Source organism: Seriola aureovittata, chromosome 23, assembly GCF_021018895.1.
Source record: "Seriola aureovittata isolate HTS-2021-v1 ecotype China chromosome 23, ASM2101889v1, whole genome shotgun sequence".
Taxonomy (NCBI): domain Eukaryota; kingdom Metazoa; phylum Chordata; class Actinopteri; order Carangiformes; family Carangidae; genus Seriola; species Seriola aureovittata.
Window position 1 is genome coordinate 2,689,569 of NC_079386.1, and position 15,482 is coordinate 2,705,050.

At 44.3% G+C, this 15,482-nt stretch overlaps 1 protein-coding gene across 3 annotated transcripts; it reads left to right on the forward strand.

Annotated features, from left to right (window-relative positions):
• Positions 1-4,291: 4,291 nt before the first annotated feature.
• Positions 4,292-13,140, forward strand: gal3st4 (galactose-3-O-sulfotransferase 4). Of its 3 annotated transcripts, XM_056369556.1 has the most exons (5): positions 4,982-5,003; positions 6,898-7,014; positions 9,296-9,401; positions 10,173-10,473; positions 11,207-13,140. In XM_056369556.1, the coding sequence occupies exons 3-5, from the start codon at positions 9,376-9,378 to the stop codon at positions 12,284-12,286; spliced, it is 1,407 nt and encodes a 468-aa protein (XP_056225531.1). In that variant the 5' UTR covers positions 4,982-5,003; positions 6,898-7,014; positions 9,296-9,375; the 3' UTR covers positions 12,287-13,140. The 3 variants fall into 3 exon arrangements, with proteins under 3 accessions (XP_056225530.1, XP_056225529.1, XP_056225531.1); XM_056369555.1 differs by lacking the exon at positions 9,296-9,401 and having other exon boundaries at positions 4,292-5,003; positions 10,176-10,473; XM_056369554.1 differs by lacking the exon at positions 9,296-9,401 and having other exon boundaries at positions 4,297-5,003.
• Positions 13,141-15,482: the final 2,342 nt, after the last annotated feature.

Sequence of the window (15,482 nt, forward strand, 5' to 3'; positions counted from 1 at the left end):
CTTAACTGTACTGAAAATAGTAGTGAAGTACTGGAAGTACTGAAAATACATCAACTGAAATACATCAACACTATGACACCATTTCTTTTTCAGTTAGACTTCAAATTCATGTTGTTTTTGTGTTTGGGTCATAAAATGGAGACAAACATTTAAGAAAACCAATTTATTGTGTAAAAAGTCTAATGTAATTTTTCACATTTTTTTCTTTTTTACAAAGTAATAATTACTCTCTTTAGACTCACATCCATGTACGGTGCATGAAAATGTTTTATTACTCGATGGTTACCTGCCTAAAATATTAATAAAATAAACAAATTATTTCCAACAGTTTTTTTCCTCATATGTGAAAACCTTATTGAACTTATAGTAGTTGTAGTATCACTGACACTTTCTTCAGCTTAAGTGACACTGAGATCAATCACAACATTGATCAGATTATTGTTAATCTTAATTCTCTAGTGAAAAAAATTCTTTTAATTTATTCATTTATATCTGAGAAATAAAGATATAATTAAACCTCCGTTACAGATGTGTTCTCCAGTCAACATTCGGACAGATCACAGTTAGCACAGAGATTCGGTCAAACAGGAGGCGAGTGATCATGTGATCATCATAAAAGAAGCAGGAGTTTCTGTTCCTGTCCTGGTGAAGAGTATCTCTGACTTCATGAAGCTGGAGGATGAAACCATCTGAGCCAAACTCTGCATCCAGCAGCAGCTCGCTCTCTCTCTCTCTCTCTCTCTCTCTCTCTGACTGGTGTTGTTGTAGTAACAGGTGGAGGCACTAGGTGGCTCTGTCTCACCTGTTTCATTACATTGATGTAAAACTGAATGCTGTGCTGTCATTCATTGTGCGCTATGACCCCCAGGTTAAGAGGTTGTGTGTTATGATGATTACACTTGTTGTATAATAAATACATCATGTCGTGCTGTGGAGATGAGCGGAGCTGAAGAGCAAGGTCAGTGAAGGTGAAGATCAGTGAAGGTGAAGATCAGTGAGTCAGGTCTCCAGGGTGACTAACACTTTAACACCTGCTCTACAGGTCATGTGACAGTGCACACAAGAAACAGCGTACAGATTCATGCTGAGACCAGAAGGCAGTGAGGAGGGAGTGAGAGTGATCTGATCAGTGTCACTGATCAGGAGTGACACTGATCAAATCACTCACAACAACTGTAGGTTGTTGGTCTTGTTCATGCATCATGTTGTGTTGCTGCAGTGTTTCAGCCAGAAATCTGCTATTCAGTGAACAAGTTGATCCGTAGTGAGTTTTTGAACATCATCAGGCATCGTGCCGACGACCAGGTGCATTCAAACATCTTCCAGGTAGAACACCTGAAGCCTGAAGTCTGTAGTGTTGCGGTAAGAAACAGATCCCTGCTGTGAACCTCGACTGATTCATGTTGCGGACCTCACTGCTACCTGCGGCAACACACCGTGCAGCCCTTTGTTCTTTTGACACAGTGCTATTGTCTGGCCTGGGCCATATGGAGGAGGGTGAGGAGGGGAGGAGGGTGAGGCTGGTCAGGAGCAGCTGGTGCTTCCTCCTTAACAAAGGTTGACCGATTAGAGGCTTTACTTCTAAATTTAGAGCCAGAGCTGCCTCCTGCTGCACATGCGGACTGTGAATCAGTCCAGACCAGGTTTCTGTGTCTTAGCTTCACCGCCGACATTAACCTGCAGTGTGTGCGCATGAATAACAAATACCTGAATTACACTCTGCAAACGTGCTCAGTGTGATTACTCCTCAGATGTTGGTTTGTGTAGAGCTGCTTTGTTGAGATGTGTGAAACTGTATCTGAGGCCTGTGTTTGTTGTGGTTCTGTTTTCATCTCTGCTTCATGTTGATATTTTTTATTATATTATTTATTACAGTTAGGAAATACATGATGAATATTTTTATACTGGTGGGAGGAACTGGGACTGAGCCCTGGGAACAGAGATCTGACCTCTTTTCATGTGTGTGTGTGTGTGTATGTGTGTGTTTTCATAATTGTGTCTGTAGATAGATATAATATATATATATATATATAATTTTATTTATACCCTACGGGGAATTCATGTGTCCAGCAGCTCTCTGTAATTATAGTAATAACAGTAAATAATAAATAATGAACAATAATAATAAAATGAGTCCACTTCCTGTGGCTGAGGTGTTGTGTATCCTGATGGCAGTGGGAACAAAGGATCTCCTGAACCTCTCTGTTCTGCAGCGCAGTGAGACGAGACGTTTGCTGCAGCTGTAGCTGCTTCTCTGTTCTGCCAGAATGTTGTGGAGAGGATGGTTGGTATTGTCCAAGATGGCCTCCATCTTACATTGCATGCGTCTCTCCACAGCAGTCCTGAGTGAGTCCAGACTCCTGCCTTTACATTCAGGGCGGATGTGACGAGCTTGGCAAAATTTGATATTGTCCACATCATTTCCTTTTGTGATATTAATATTAGCGTGTTCATATCTAGATGAGGATATGGTAACAATAGTTCAGCCCTAAGCTGCATAGCAGTTCACACACATCATTTCTTAAGAGTCCATCAGGGGAGACCATGACATCAACATGTTTTCCCGACTCGTCATTTTGTCAAAATACCCAGTGAGTTAATGCAGAGGACAAAGGAACAGTGTGGATGGTTTTTCCTGCTCCTTTGCAGAATAAACTCTGAATAAAAAGAGGAAAAGAAGTTGTAACTTAGACAAGAAAAGTCATAGTATGATACTAATGAAAGGATTTTACACAAATAATCATAATATGAGAAGAAAGTCATTATTTTGAGAATATTTCTCGTCTTCTTTTAGAAAACTGTAGGAATATGACGAGAAAATGTGAATTTATTATGAAATTTTCTGGAATAAGTAAAATACCATGTGTACACTAGGAAGGTCCTGTGAGGAAGATTTCATCATCTTCAGTAAACAGAGCTGCCGACCAGTTCGGCAGACAGGCGGCTGACTTACAGGCTCCTGGAGCGAGAGGCAGAGTTGTGTGGTTGACATGTTTGAACAGCTGCAGCAGAGGGATATCACTGAACAGCAGCAGTGACCTGCAGCTCTGCAGGGAGACACAAACTCCCAAGAGGCTCCAGTTAAAACTCACAAACTCCTGTTTAAAAGCTGCTCAGAGCTGAAGATTCACCCAGTCTGTCTGTTGTTGGTCTGACGTCACTGACCGAGTATGTAAAGTAAAGTCTGAAACTAACTGTTTCACCTCACTCCACCACATTTATGAGATGTCAGACAAAGTGATGAGTGACCAGTTCATACTGGTGACCAGTAGCCAGAGGTGGTGGTATACTGTGGTCTGAGCACAGTATACTTACAGTGAAACAGCTGGTCCCTGTGACAGATGTGTTATCATGCGTGACTGATAGATTAGTGATTAGTAGTTAATAATTAACAATGATGTGTTTTATAAACCTGTTATTAAATCCTCATTCATTATAAGCATAAATACATACACACTTCACTTTAGTAAACTGTGTGAATACACTACATGTTGAGAAGCTATAGATACCGCACATACACATGTATACACACAAATACACAGACACACACGTGTACACACATGAATGTACACCTCAGGGCCTTGAGAGAAAGGAAGAACAGGATGAGTGAGACAGGAGTAAACACTTTCAAATTCCAGCAGAGCAAACCACTGGAACAATGACGGTAACAGGAACTAGAACAGCAGTCAGTAGAACACAGAACTCCACCAAGGCCAAACAATCCTACACATGTCTGTCAGATCCAGAACCTGTAGATCCAGAACCTGGATCTGCACCAAACTGTACAAACACACAGATCTCAGATCATAAATATTTCTGAATTTTTTTACTTCAAGATCAAAACATTATTTCATCAGAAAAGATGAAAAATGTTCCGTTTGCCAATGTTGAGGAAAGTGATCAAAAAATCCTTGATCTGCCTCTTTAACAAGATCAGCACCAATGGGTTCTTCCCTGGACCGCAAATGTGTGTGTGTGTGTGTGTGTGTGTGTGTGTGTGTGTGTGTGTGTGTGTGTGTGTGGATAGATAGATAGATAGATAGATAGATAGATAGATAGATAGATAGATAGATAGATAGATAGATAGATAGATAGATACTTTATTAAATAATGAATTAATACTAAATAATAGATGTAGTTATAGATAATAGTGTGTGTGTGTGTGTGTGTGTGTGTGTGTGTCTGGAGTAAGGTGGAGAAAGGAGCGAGGCTGCTTTTTCTCTGGATGCCTTTCTGTCAGCATCACAGGATGACGTCACACTCAGCAAACCTACTCTATCAAGTCAACAACAGTGCGGCAAAACAGAACGGAAACACACCCAGTGTGCCTTCAAATTAAAGCAGGGACTTTGTCATTTAATACACGAACTGTTGTGATGGATTCTGTCAGGTCCTCTTCTCTCTCTCACCTGCACAGTGTCTCTCTCTCAGCAGAGACACACCTGACAGTGACGAGACTTTCTGAACTTCCACCTGTGAGAAGGTCAAACTTACAGGTGAAGCACTTGTGTTTAATTGTGTGGTGAGGGTCAGGGTTAGTTAACATCCTCAATTAAAACCTGATAAATGGCGGGTACTATATAAACTGATTCCTGTCCTGTCAGACATCTAGAACAGTTTCCTCAGAGTTTGTAAAACCCTGGACTGTCTCTTTGCGTGGTCCGTCGAGACATTTTATTTTGGAAGCTTCCGGAAATAGAGCCGCCCTCTCCTCACTCGCGCTCCGTCTTCACCGTCTGAGTGTCGGCCGTCAGCAGAATAAACCTCAGAGCCGTCGGTGCACAGAAACGGGATTTGTTTGAAGACTGGTTCAGGACTGAAGCGGCTCTCTGGTCCAGGCTCGGTCTGCGGGGCTGCTCCGGGTCCATGGCCTGATCTGTACCGGCGGCGGATCGGCTGCAGTCGAAGCCTTCGAGATGCTCCGAGCTCTCTGCAGCTGCACAATAACACCGTCACCGATACCGGCCCGGGGACACAGCTATGCTTTTCAGACGGAGAGCCAGGTAACGTTAGCTAGCTAGCAGGAGAGAGGAGGGGGTGCGAGTATGGGGAGGAGGTGGAAGAGATCACAGCGGGGGGGTTACACCGACTGGGATGCGGTGATTGTGGAGGGCGGCGCTGGGCTGTGATCCTGCAGAGAATCAGGAGGAGGTGTGGGTGGAGGATTTGGGGAGGGGGCGGGGGTGCTTCACATGCAGCGGCCTTTCTTCAACGTGTATTTAACGTTTATTCAACGGTTATTCAACATTGACTCAGTCCATCTGCCACAGCCAATCCCGCGTGAGCGCGCGCGCGTGTAAAAGAAGGCAGTAATGAACTGAAGCTCCTTTGTGTGTGCTGGTGGTGGTGGTGGAGGCGGTGGGTGGAGGCCACTGCTCAGTCCTCTTGAGTGTATTGTTCATACCACTGTTATGTAATGATGTACCTCTGCTGTCCAGATGTTGACCACATGTTACATCTGATGTGGATCAGAGGGAGGTTCGCTGTTCGGACTCAGACGACACAGCTGGTCGCACACTGTCTCTGCTGGGGCCTCTGTGGCCCCCAGCAAAGTTCTCCTGTTGACCTAACACCACAGACACCACAGGAGCCCTTACAGCCCATGTTATAACACCGTGTCATTCAGAGCCTGTGGTCTGTCAGAAACAAACAACAGTTACATTATAGATTCAAACGTCCACACAGAGGCAGGTCCTGACACATGTCACATAAGTAGACTCGTTACTACTACTTAATTATAATGAGCTGGAGCCACAGACTGTAATTATGTTGTGGCTCCTGTAGCAGAGTTCATCTACTGTTTAAGATGAAATAAACTGTTTGTGGATGTAACAACTCAATTTCCACAACGTCTGAGAGAGAACACGTGTAAAGATCGGTCTGGGTGATTAATTGGAAAATCCATTTTTTATTGAGCTCTATTTGATTTTATAGTATATTATTATTATAGGTTTTACAGGTTCAGACAGAACAAACCAGGTTTAGTATAAAAACTAACACAGATGTTCCAGATGGTAGAAGGTTCGCACTGATTTAAATATCCTGTAAAGTCAGGACTGGTTAAATGAATTAAAGTCCTGATCCTTGATTTACACTGACAAACCACCGGACCCTGTTCACAGGATATTAAAGCTGTTGTTTAAAACGATATGTTCAGCTTTTCCCTTTGAGACAAAAATCTGTTCCAATCATTCACTTATTTATTATATTAATTATGAATCATCCATATTAAAGAACAGAGTTAAATCACTGTCCACCGTGGTTCATCAGTCGTCTCCAGGGGTTTGGATGTTCTGTTACTTCATCCTGAGTCTTCATCCCTCATCCTCATCAGTCACTCTGTTCATGATGTGCTACGTTAAAGTGAAGACATGACATAACTATCAGCAGATATATTGATCAGGAGGAGATTGATCAGAAAATGAAAAGCTGACGCATCGGTATTGGCAGACAGCATCTAGAGAATGCAGCAGGTCCTGTTGTCTCTGGATGTTTTCAGGCTGCTTTCCTCCCTGTGATGATGATGATGATGATGATGATGATGATGATGATGATGATGATGATGATTTAGTCATGTTTGCTTTATGAATCACCAGATCTCTAACTCACTGGCTCTTTTCTATTTGTTCCTCTTCTCCAACTTCATCCATCCGTGGATCTATCCATTCATCCATCCACCCACCCACCCATCCATTCATCCATCAATTCATCCATCCATCCATCCATCTATCCATCCACCCATCCATTCATCCATCTATCCGTCCACCATGTATCCATTCATCCATTCACTCATCCATCCATCCATCCATCTATCCATTTGTCCATCCACCCATACATACATACATCCATCCATCCATCATCCCTCTCTCCCTCCCTCCTCCCCCTCCCCTCCTCCAGGATGTTGCGGTGGCTGGTGTGTGGTCGGTTGGGTCCAGTGTGGATGTGGAAAGCTCTGCTGCTCTTCGTGGCCATTGCTTTTGCGGGTCAGCTGCTGGGGGTCATCTTCAACAAGAGGTATCTGATTTCACCAGTTTTTACTATTTTACTTGGTTTTCATTTTAGTTTCACTTCTAGTCTCTACAGCTGTTACAGCCCGGCGGTCAGCTGTAGTCACCTTCCTGTCGACCTGTAGTAATCTGTCCCGACAGCGACTGTACTGAGCTGAGATAGTGACGTGCTCACAGCTTGTTGTCTCCTCACGGAGGAGCTGGAACTTGGCTTCGTCGCTTTCTGCAGTGACTTGGACGTAAAGTGACACAGTGAAATTCATTTGTCTGAAAACTGCTGAGTCTGGTGATCTAACAAGCTAGCTGGTTTTCTTTTACTACACATACACGACATACAGATTAGAAGTTGTTTCTGTTGTTAGCCTCATTTCACAGCGTGAGAACAAACGGACTGGGACCGAGTGTTTGACCTTTCTCTGCTGTTGTGTTCTACATTAAAATGGTTCATTCTGCAGAGTCTGGACCATTCCCACCCTCTCAGCCGCAGCAGTTTGAAATCCATGAAAACTGAAGGGTGTGGCTCAGCAGAGGTGAGCTCCGTCAGCACGGTCTCTCACCTGAGTGTGAGTCAATCCAGTTACTGTGACCTCCTTATTTAAATGAGCCGATTCCATCGTTAAACCCTGCTGTGATAAACTCTGCTGTGACTGAGCCGTCAAAGTCGTCACAGAGCAAACTGCTGCTGAGTGTTTTCTACCCCTGGTCACCTGCCGGTCTCTGCTGACACCAGACTCTGTGTAGATTCATGACTAAAACTATGTGTACGCACAAAAACCAGAAATACACATACGCGTTCTTTTCATCAGGATTATAAAGCCGTGCGTTTGCATGCTTCCATTTTTATAAAACTCTCGTTGATGGATAGATAAATCAGGCGTGTGTGCTCAAGCCTCATTTCCACTCCCACAGGAATTTGTTAATGGATGAAGACACTCCCTTAATCAATCAGAGAAGAAAGACGAGGAGGGAGAACAGTTTCACAGATTGGGAAACTGAGGTAAAAACGTTCCTGTTTTACTCTGAACTTCATCTATTGGGACCAGAGAGTTTTTATTTTGAAGGTATTTTTGGTGCAAAACAACCGAACCTGTTTTGCTAGCCTAACCCTAACCCTAACCTGTGACAGTGGAATTAGTAGTTGTATAAAAGTCAGTAAACTTGAGGTTGCACACTTGTAGATTTTTGTTTTTTCTCTCCCACAAAGACAACACACCAGTTACACCTTCTCAAATTCTTCTTGGCAGGTGCACAAATCCTGTATTACAAATGACAAATTAAAAAACTCATACACTCACATTTTTGCTCCAGTTGCTGCAGTGAATGTGGCTCAAAACACGTTCACACACCCCGTATCAAATAGTGTGTAAAGTCACGGACAAAATGTGCACATCTGCAAATCAGAATGTGAATTCATGCAATGAGAGCTGCACATGTGTAAAACATTTTCTCGCAAATACTTTTTTTTTTTTTGCACAAACACACGTCAGTAACTACAACTGCTTGAATCTTCCGCTACGAGTCTCAAATGGCAAGTTCTGCACGCTCTGACTTTTGCAACCAAATGTCTCTGCTGCTCTCTCGCAGCTAAACTCTGACCCTGTTGCAGTGTCAGCAGTAAAACTTATAATGATGATAATGAATGACGCTCCGTGAAGTTGTTCTGGCGTTGTTTTTGTGTGTACGCATCATTCAAACATCTGGCCCCGCGTGTTTCTATCAGCTGCTGAAGGTCAACACTTGCAGAGAGTGATGCTGCTTTTACCCCGTCAGTCACCCGCGCCACAGAAAGCAGGATAGTGGGAAGGGTCTGTAAGAGGGTCTGTGTCGATCTGTGCGCCTTTAAACACGTCATTTCTTTGTGCAGTTGTCACGTGCACAGCTGTTTACGGCGTGAAGCTGACTAATTTTCAGCTCGCGGCTGTCTGCTCACTGTGTCTGTGAACCGCCGCAAGAAAACCACACTGAAGAAGAGAGGAACAAACGGAAATATCACATGACTCCTCACACGGTTTCACTGCGTGGAGCAACAACAGCTTCAAAGCTGGATCATGTTTATCTGAGTCAAAGTGGCTTGTTCTGAAACCACACTGTGGGTCTACGGGTTAAAACACAGTGGGGGAGAGGTGACAGACACAGTGGTAACTTCTCACTGTCTGAACTGGCTCCGTGTGTGTGTGTGTGTGTGTGTGTGTGTGTGTGTGTGTGTGTGTGTGTGTGTGTGTAGGGACTGTGACCCAGGCATCAATATATATATATATTGTGTTTTTATCTTGTGACCAATCCGATAGAGCCACATGTCTGAAGCAAGCATCAACCTCCGAGGCTGAAAACTACCAACACTGAAGAACCAAAAGCTGCAGTTCCTCTAATGACCACTAGAGTCTGGCTCCAACAGTGAGTCAATCCCCATAGACTCCCATGTTAAAATGTCCAACTTTACAGCAGAAATAAACATGTTTACAGCCTGGTACAAAAACAGTTTTACTCATTCATGACAACTGTTTATATGACTCACCTGTTTACATGATATTACGGAGTAAAGTTATGGAGAACTGAGGGTGTGCTCCTTTGAGTAAACGTATGCTTGCCGCAAACCGACATGATTTTTGTCTTAGCTTGGATTAGCTTTTTGGATTAGCTGGGAGTTAGGGGCGGAGTCAGGCACCGACCAGAAAAGCTTCAAAACCGCTCTTCAGAAACCTATGAGTGACATGGAGCGTCAAGGAGGCTTTATTTACAGTCTATGGTCTGAAGTCGTTCTGTATGTACAATTGAAACCAACCGGCAGTAACAGCAACTCAACCCGTCTCCGATCAGGAATATGAAAAGAGCTAAGCTGTGAACTCAGTCGTATGTCGTGTTGTTTGGTTTGAAGATTTTCTGTTGCGCCTCGGCTGCTGAATGCTCCGCTGTGTTCACCTCGTCTGTGTGTGTGTCTGTCTGCTGTGTGGTGCTGGACAGGTGAGCACAGAGGACTCATCAGAGCTTCTCCTCCGCTGGAGACCTGGCTAACGGAGTTCACTAGAAACCCAAAGCGTCGAGCTGAATAACAGCAGAGCGGAACCACAGAGTTGTTGATAATTATCCCTGCGGATTCTTTCACATCGCACGGAGTCGTTTGACACAGTTGTGAGACGTGCTTTCTGTGTTTTCTTCATCTTCCAGCAGTGTCCAGCCAGCCGCTCGCTCCATCTTCTCGTCCCCTGATGCTCAGGGGCCGTCTCTGGGCTCCTGTCAGCCCTACACCCACATCATGTTCCTCAAGACCCACAAGACGGCCAGCAGCACGGTGCTCAACATGCTGTACCGCTTCGGAGAGGAGCGCGACCTCCGCTTTGCCTTGCCGCTGGGCTACCAGCTGGGCTACCCGCTGCCCTTCAACGCTCACAGGGTCAAAGGTTACCGAGGTCCTAGAGCCATGGAGTTCCACATCATGGGCAACCACATGAGATTCAACAAGCCGGAGGTGAGTTATGCAGAGGAGGGGAGGGGCTTGACACTGGGACGATGACAATGATGATGATGATGAAGATGAAGATGAAGATGATGATGATGATGATATTTGTATTGTTAATTAAGCAGATAGAAGAAAATGATGACAGCTCAGATCATGAACTCATCAGTTTTGCTCAGTGAGTGGAATAGATGGATGATGGTTGGCAGACTGCAGTTTCTGCTTCAGCAGGGAGGACGTGCTGAGTGTTCAGACACTTTGACTCTTGACATTTAGCTAAGCCTGAACAGTTTGGTCTCAGGTTACAGCCACAAAGACACGTTCATGTTGTGTTTACATTTAAATAATGGAAGCACCAACGACAGCTGTCTTCTTAAAGAGGTTGACTCGTCAGGCTCAGAGGAGCTACTATAATATAAACTGCTATAGGATATATACTATATACCATATATGCTACTATACCATATATACTGTATCCTATATACACTACTATAGGATATATACTATATATCATTTATGCTACTATACCATATATACTATACAATATATACTCCTCTAGGATACATATATTACTATAGGATATATGCTATATGATATATACTACTATAGTTTATATACCATACCATATATGCTACTATAGGATATAGACTATATCCCATATACTATTACAGGATTTATACTATACGACATATACTATTATGGGATATACTGTATATACAGTAAATATGTCCTCCTGTGCCTACAGGTGGAGAAGGTGATGCCGGCAGACACCTTCTACTTCTCTATCATCAGGGACCCGGTCTCTCTGGCTGAGTCGTCCTTTGCTTATTACAAAGAAGTAGCACCTGCCTTTCGGAAAGCCAAAGGTTTGGGTGACTTTGCCGATGACCCGAAGAAATACTATGACCCTCGCCTCCGCAACAACCACTACGCCCGCAACCTGCTGTGGTTCGACTTCGGTATGGACCACAATGCTAATTTCTCAGTGGCACTGGCTCAGCGCGGCGAGGCCATGATCCGCCGGGCCTTCAAGCTGATTCTAGTGTCTGAGTACTTTGACCAGTCCATGATCCTGCTGAGACACGCCCTCTGCTGGCCGCTGGACGCCGTCGTCTCGTTCAGCCTCAATGCTCGGCAGCAGAAGCCCAGCGGCATCGGGGGGATGAGCGGGAGCTGGGTGGGCAAAGCGGCGGCGGCGGCCGGCGTCGGCGTTAGAGGTGGACATTCACAAGTCAAGACGCCGCCCAATCTGTCACTAACGGAGGAACAGCGGGAGAAGCTGCGGCAGTGGAACGCCTTAGACTGGTACTTATACAAAGCCTTCAACAAGACCTTCTGGGAGGAAATCGAGAGGTTTGGTTTCGCTCAGATGGAGCAGGAAGTAGCTCTTCTCAGGATGCGGCGGGAAGACCTGGCCCGGGTTTGTCTCAGGGACGGCGGGAAACCTGTGGAGGCGCACCGGATCCGAGACAAAAACATCCGGCCGTTCCAGAGCGGACTAGTGAAGATCCTGGGCTATGAGCTCCAGCCGGGGCTGGACAACACCACCAGAACCGCCTGTCTGAGGATGATCAGGCCTGAGATCCAGTACAAAGACGTGCTGGATGCTAAACAGTTCCCACGGGCTCTGGCGGCCCCCGCCCAGCCGGGACAACAGAGCCAGGTGCGGATGGTAAGACAGGACTCATCCAGGACAGGAGACAGGCTGGTGGGGGGAGAGGCTGGAGGGAGGACGGTGGAGGAGGGGGAGAGAGACTGGGACGGAAGCCGTTTAATACGGAGCAACCAGACTTTGATAAGACAAGAACCAGGACGGTTGAGATAGTCGGAGGTGAGTCCTGAACCTTTGAGCCGAGCGGTTTACACAGAGGAAAGAAAAGATTCTCCTTTGCACCTTAACTTTTGGTCGTTTGCTTGTTTTCTGAAAAACTGTCTCTGCTCTTACTTAGTGTTAATCCTTGTGGACTTGACCTTTGACCTCTGGGCGCCTGGAATGCTTTCATGGCTGCAGTAATAAGCTGAAGGTTGCGTGTTCTGTCTCCTGCTGCTGTTGATCTCTCAGTCGTTTGTGACAGAGACACATGGAGTCGGTTTTATTCCCTGCTCATATTAATACTTTTAAAGTGCAGCCTCGGTTTGTGCCTCTCATGTGGAACCGTCACATGAGTCACTGAGCTGTGAAAATACCTGGTGACCTTTGAAACACACAGGCATCAAAAACAGTAGATGAAGATATGTTCCGTCTGCGCAGTGAAAACTTGTTTAACGCGTTTCCAAGTCCAAACAAAGACAGTGTACATAACACTTTAAATATCTGTCGTCTATATCGGTGGTTCCCAAACTTTTCCAACCCATGGCCCACTTAATCTCAAAAATGTCGGTGGCCCACATTTGACCCCGTAACAAAACAGAAGCCAAATACTCTGACACGCCCTCAGAGCACTTTTGATTTGAATGAATTCAGGATTGGAGTGAAAGCAGGGGAAGCTCCGTTTTTCTTTCTTGTTTGACTTGTAGATTCTCCTTCTGTCTCTTGACTCCTCTCAATCCTTCCTGCTGCTAACCAGCTCTCCATTTTGATACTGCAGTTTTTACCATGGATGTGATCTTTCTTTTCTAGCGCGCAGGTACAGGTATATGATGTGGTCCTGTGGTGACAACATAAAAGTTCCTATAATTGGTTCAATTGGTAAGTGTCCATGGTTCGTAAAGGCACTACAGGCTGGTCAGAAAGAATGAATGAATTCTCTCTTAGAAACACTTCCTGTAGTTCAGCTTCAGACTGTGAACCTGAACTGCTTCTTAAATATCTCTTAATAAAACGAGAGGGGGAAAACCTCTGTGGCTTATCCGCTGAAGAGGAGGTGATGTATCCATCGACTGACACACGCAGACTCATTCTCACAGAGATCCACGTCTTTTGAAATTAATTTCATATGAGTGAGGGCCAACAGGAAAATAAAAAGTATCTTAAAGATACACTCCCTGATTTTTATAATGTCCTCAACTGATCACACTGAGTCAGTATTATAACAAAATCACTGTGTATTTAAACTTGACCTGATTTTAGATGAAATGATGTTATTGACATTTGTGTTGCTCAGGGACCTAGCCTAGCTTAGCCTAGCCTAGCCTAGCCACCAACTTAAGAAACGACAGCAAAAATAAAAGTCAATCATAAACAAAATGAAAAACAAAATTTATATAAAACTTATTATGTCACAAACAGATTACTGAGAAACAGTCAGAGGTTGTGTATTAACTGTTGAAACTGAAACTGTGGAGGTTAATATATCATTGTCACTGACACCATCTCAGACTGATGAATAATTATTATTATTATTATTATTGTTAACATTATTAGTCCTGATGTTCCTGAAAAATTCTTCAGCTTTGACGAGTAAAAGGAAATTTCTGTGGTTAAACATGAAAGCAGTCCTGGTGTGGGAATTAACACGCTGCTGCATGAACATGTCCATCATTTCATCATTGTATTCATAAAAACACATCTCTACCTCTTTGTGAGTTGTGACTTCTCACACACAGATCTGCGTGTGTGTGCTTGCTGACATTGTCCTGCCGGTTTTCCACATCAGTGAGCCTCACATGTTCCTTCATGGCGATGAACGGGGGGGGGGGATCATTTATCAGACTGCAGATAAACACTGAGGACGTGTTGTTTACATTAAACACAAACAGCATCAGAAGCCAAGGAGCGGATCTGAAAATAGAGGAATTACAGTGTGTGATATGAGCCTGTTTCATGTGAAGACCTGGTTCTGGACGACTTCAAGAATCCTTTAACTCTCACGTTGTAGTGTTGCTTCTTTTACTTAAATCCTCTTTAGTAGTGTGGCGGACAGCAGCGCCTCAGCATATTATATTAAACTAAATTAAATATTAAACTCTGGACTTGAAAGTGAAACTGTTTTTAAATCTAAATACATGGTTGACATAAGTGAAATCATAGATTACATATATGTCCCCTCAACTGTGGGCTGTTGTCCTCTCCTGAGTCCGGTCCCTCGCCGTCAACAATACAAATACATTGAGGTTTAGTGCATTGACTGTCGTGCAGTGTGTGGGAGCGGAGAGGCGTTCTCCACGACCTGCTCTCTGTAACATGGCGGTCATGTGGTGTGGCTGCACTTTGATAACGGAAGACAGTCTAGTCTTCAAAGTGAGATGTCTGTCTGCTGTGGTTCTGGCTTCCTGCAGCGCAGTCTCTGCTGTGAGGCCGCTGAGGCGCCATGGGCTAAGTTTTTTTATCACGGATGTGCACTCGCCTGAGAACAGAGATAAATGTTGACAGGTGAGGGGTGCAACAGGGTGTTTTAAAGTCACATAGTGAGTTATCCTCCTCACTCTGTGGTAGATGACAGTTTACAGTACGGTATTGTTTATTCTTCATGTTACACCTACAGACTAGTGGAGTCTGGTATCTAAAAATAACACACACAGCCTCTGACCAATCAGAGCCCAGCATTCTCCATGACCAGGATATACATTCAGTCGAGGACAGTTCAGGTCGTAAAGATTAAAAACAATTGAGCCAACATGGGGTATAAAGATGTAGTTGACTCTCCTCTTCATCAGTCCAGGTGACAGTCTGAAGAACATGAGTGAGCTCTCAGTGTTGTGGTTCAGGATCACTTACATGTACCGGCTGCTCTGGGTCTGCATGTGCAGGTGTCGGGTGAAGGAGGCTTGAAGTGTGTGTACCAGCAAAAGTTCTCTGAGATTCTGTGTTCTCAGTGTTCTCTGAGATCTCAGTGTTCTCTGAGTTCTCAGTGTTCTCTGAGTTCTCTGAGTTCTCTGAGTTCTCTGAGTTCTCAGTGTTCTCAGTGTTCTCCATCCTGTGCAGTGATTAATGTCCCCTCACAGCCTCCTCTGTTTCCTCTGCTGGAAAGCAGATTGTTAATCAGCTTTCACGTCACATAGATTTTACACAGAGTGACAGATGATATTTTAACATTAAAGGGTTCCGACTTTCCCTTCTATTGGTTAATATTAGTTTAATT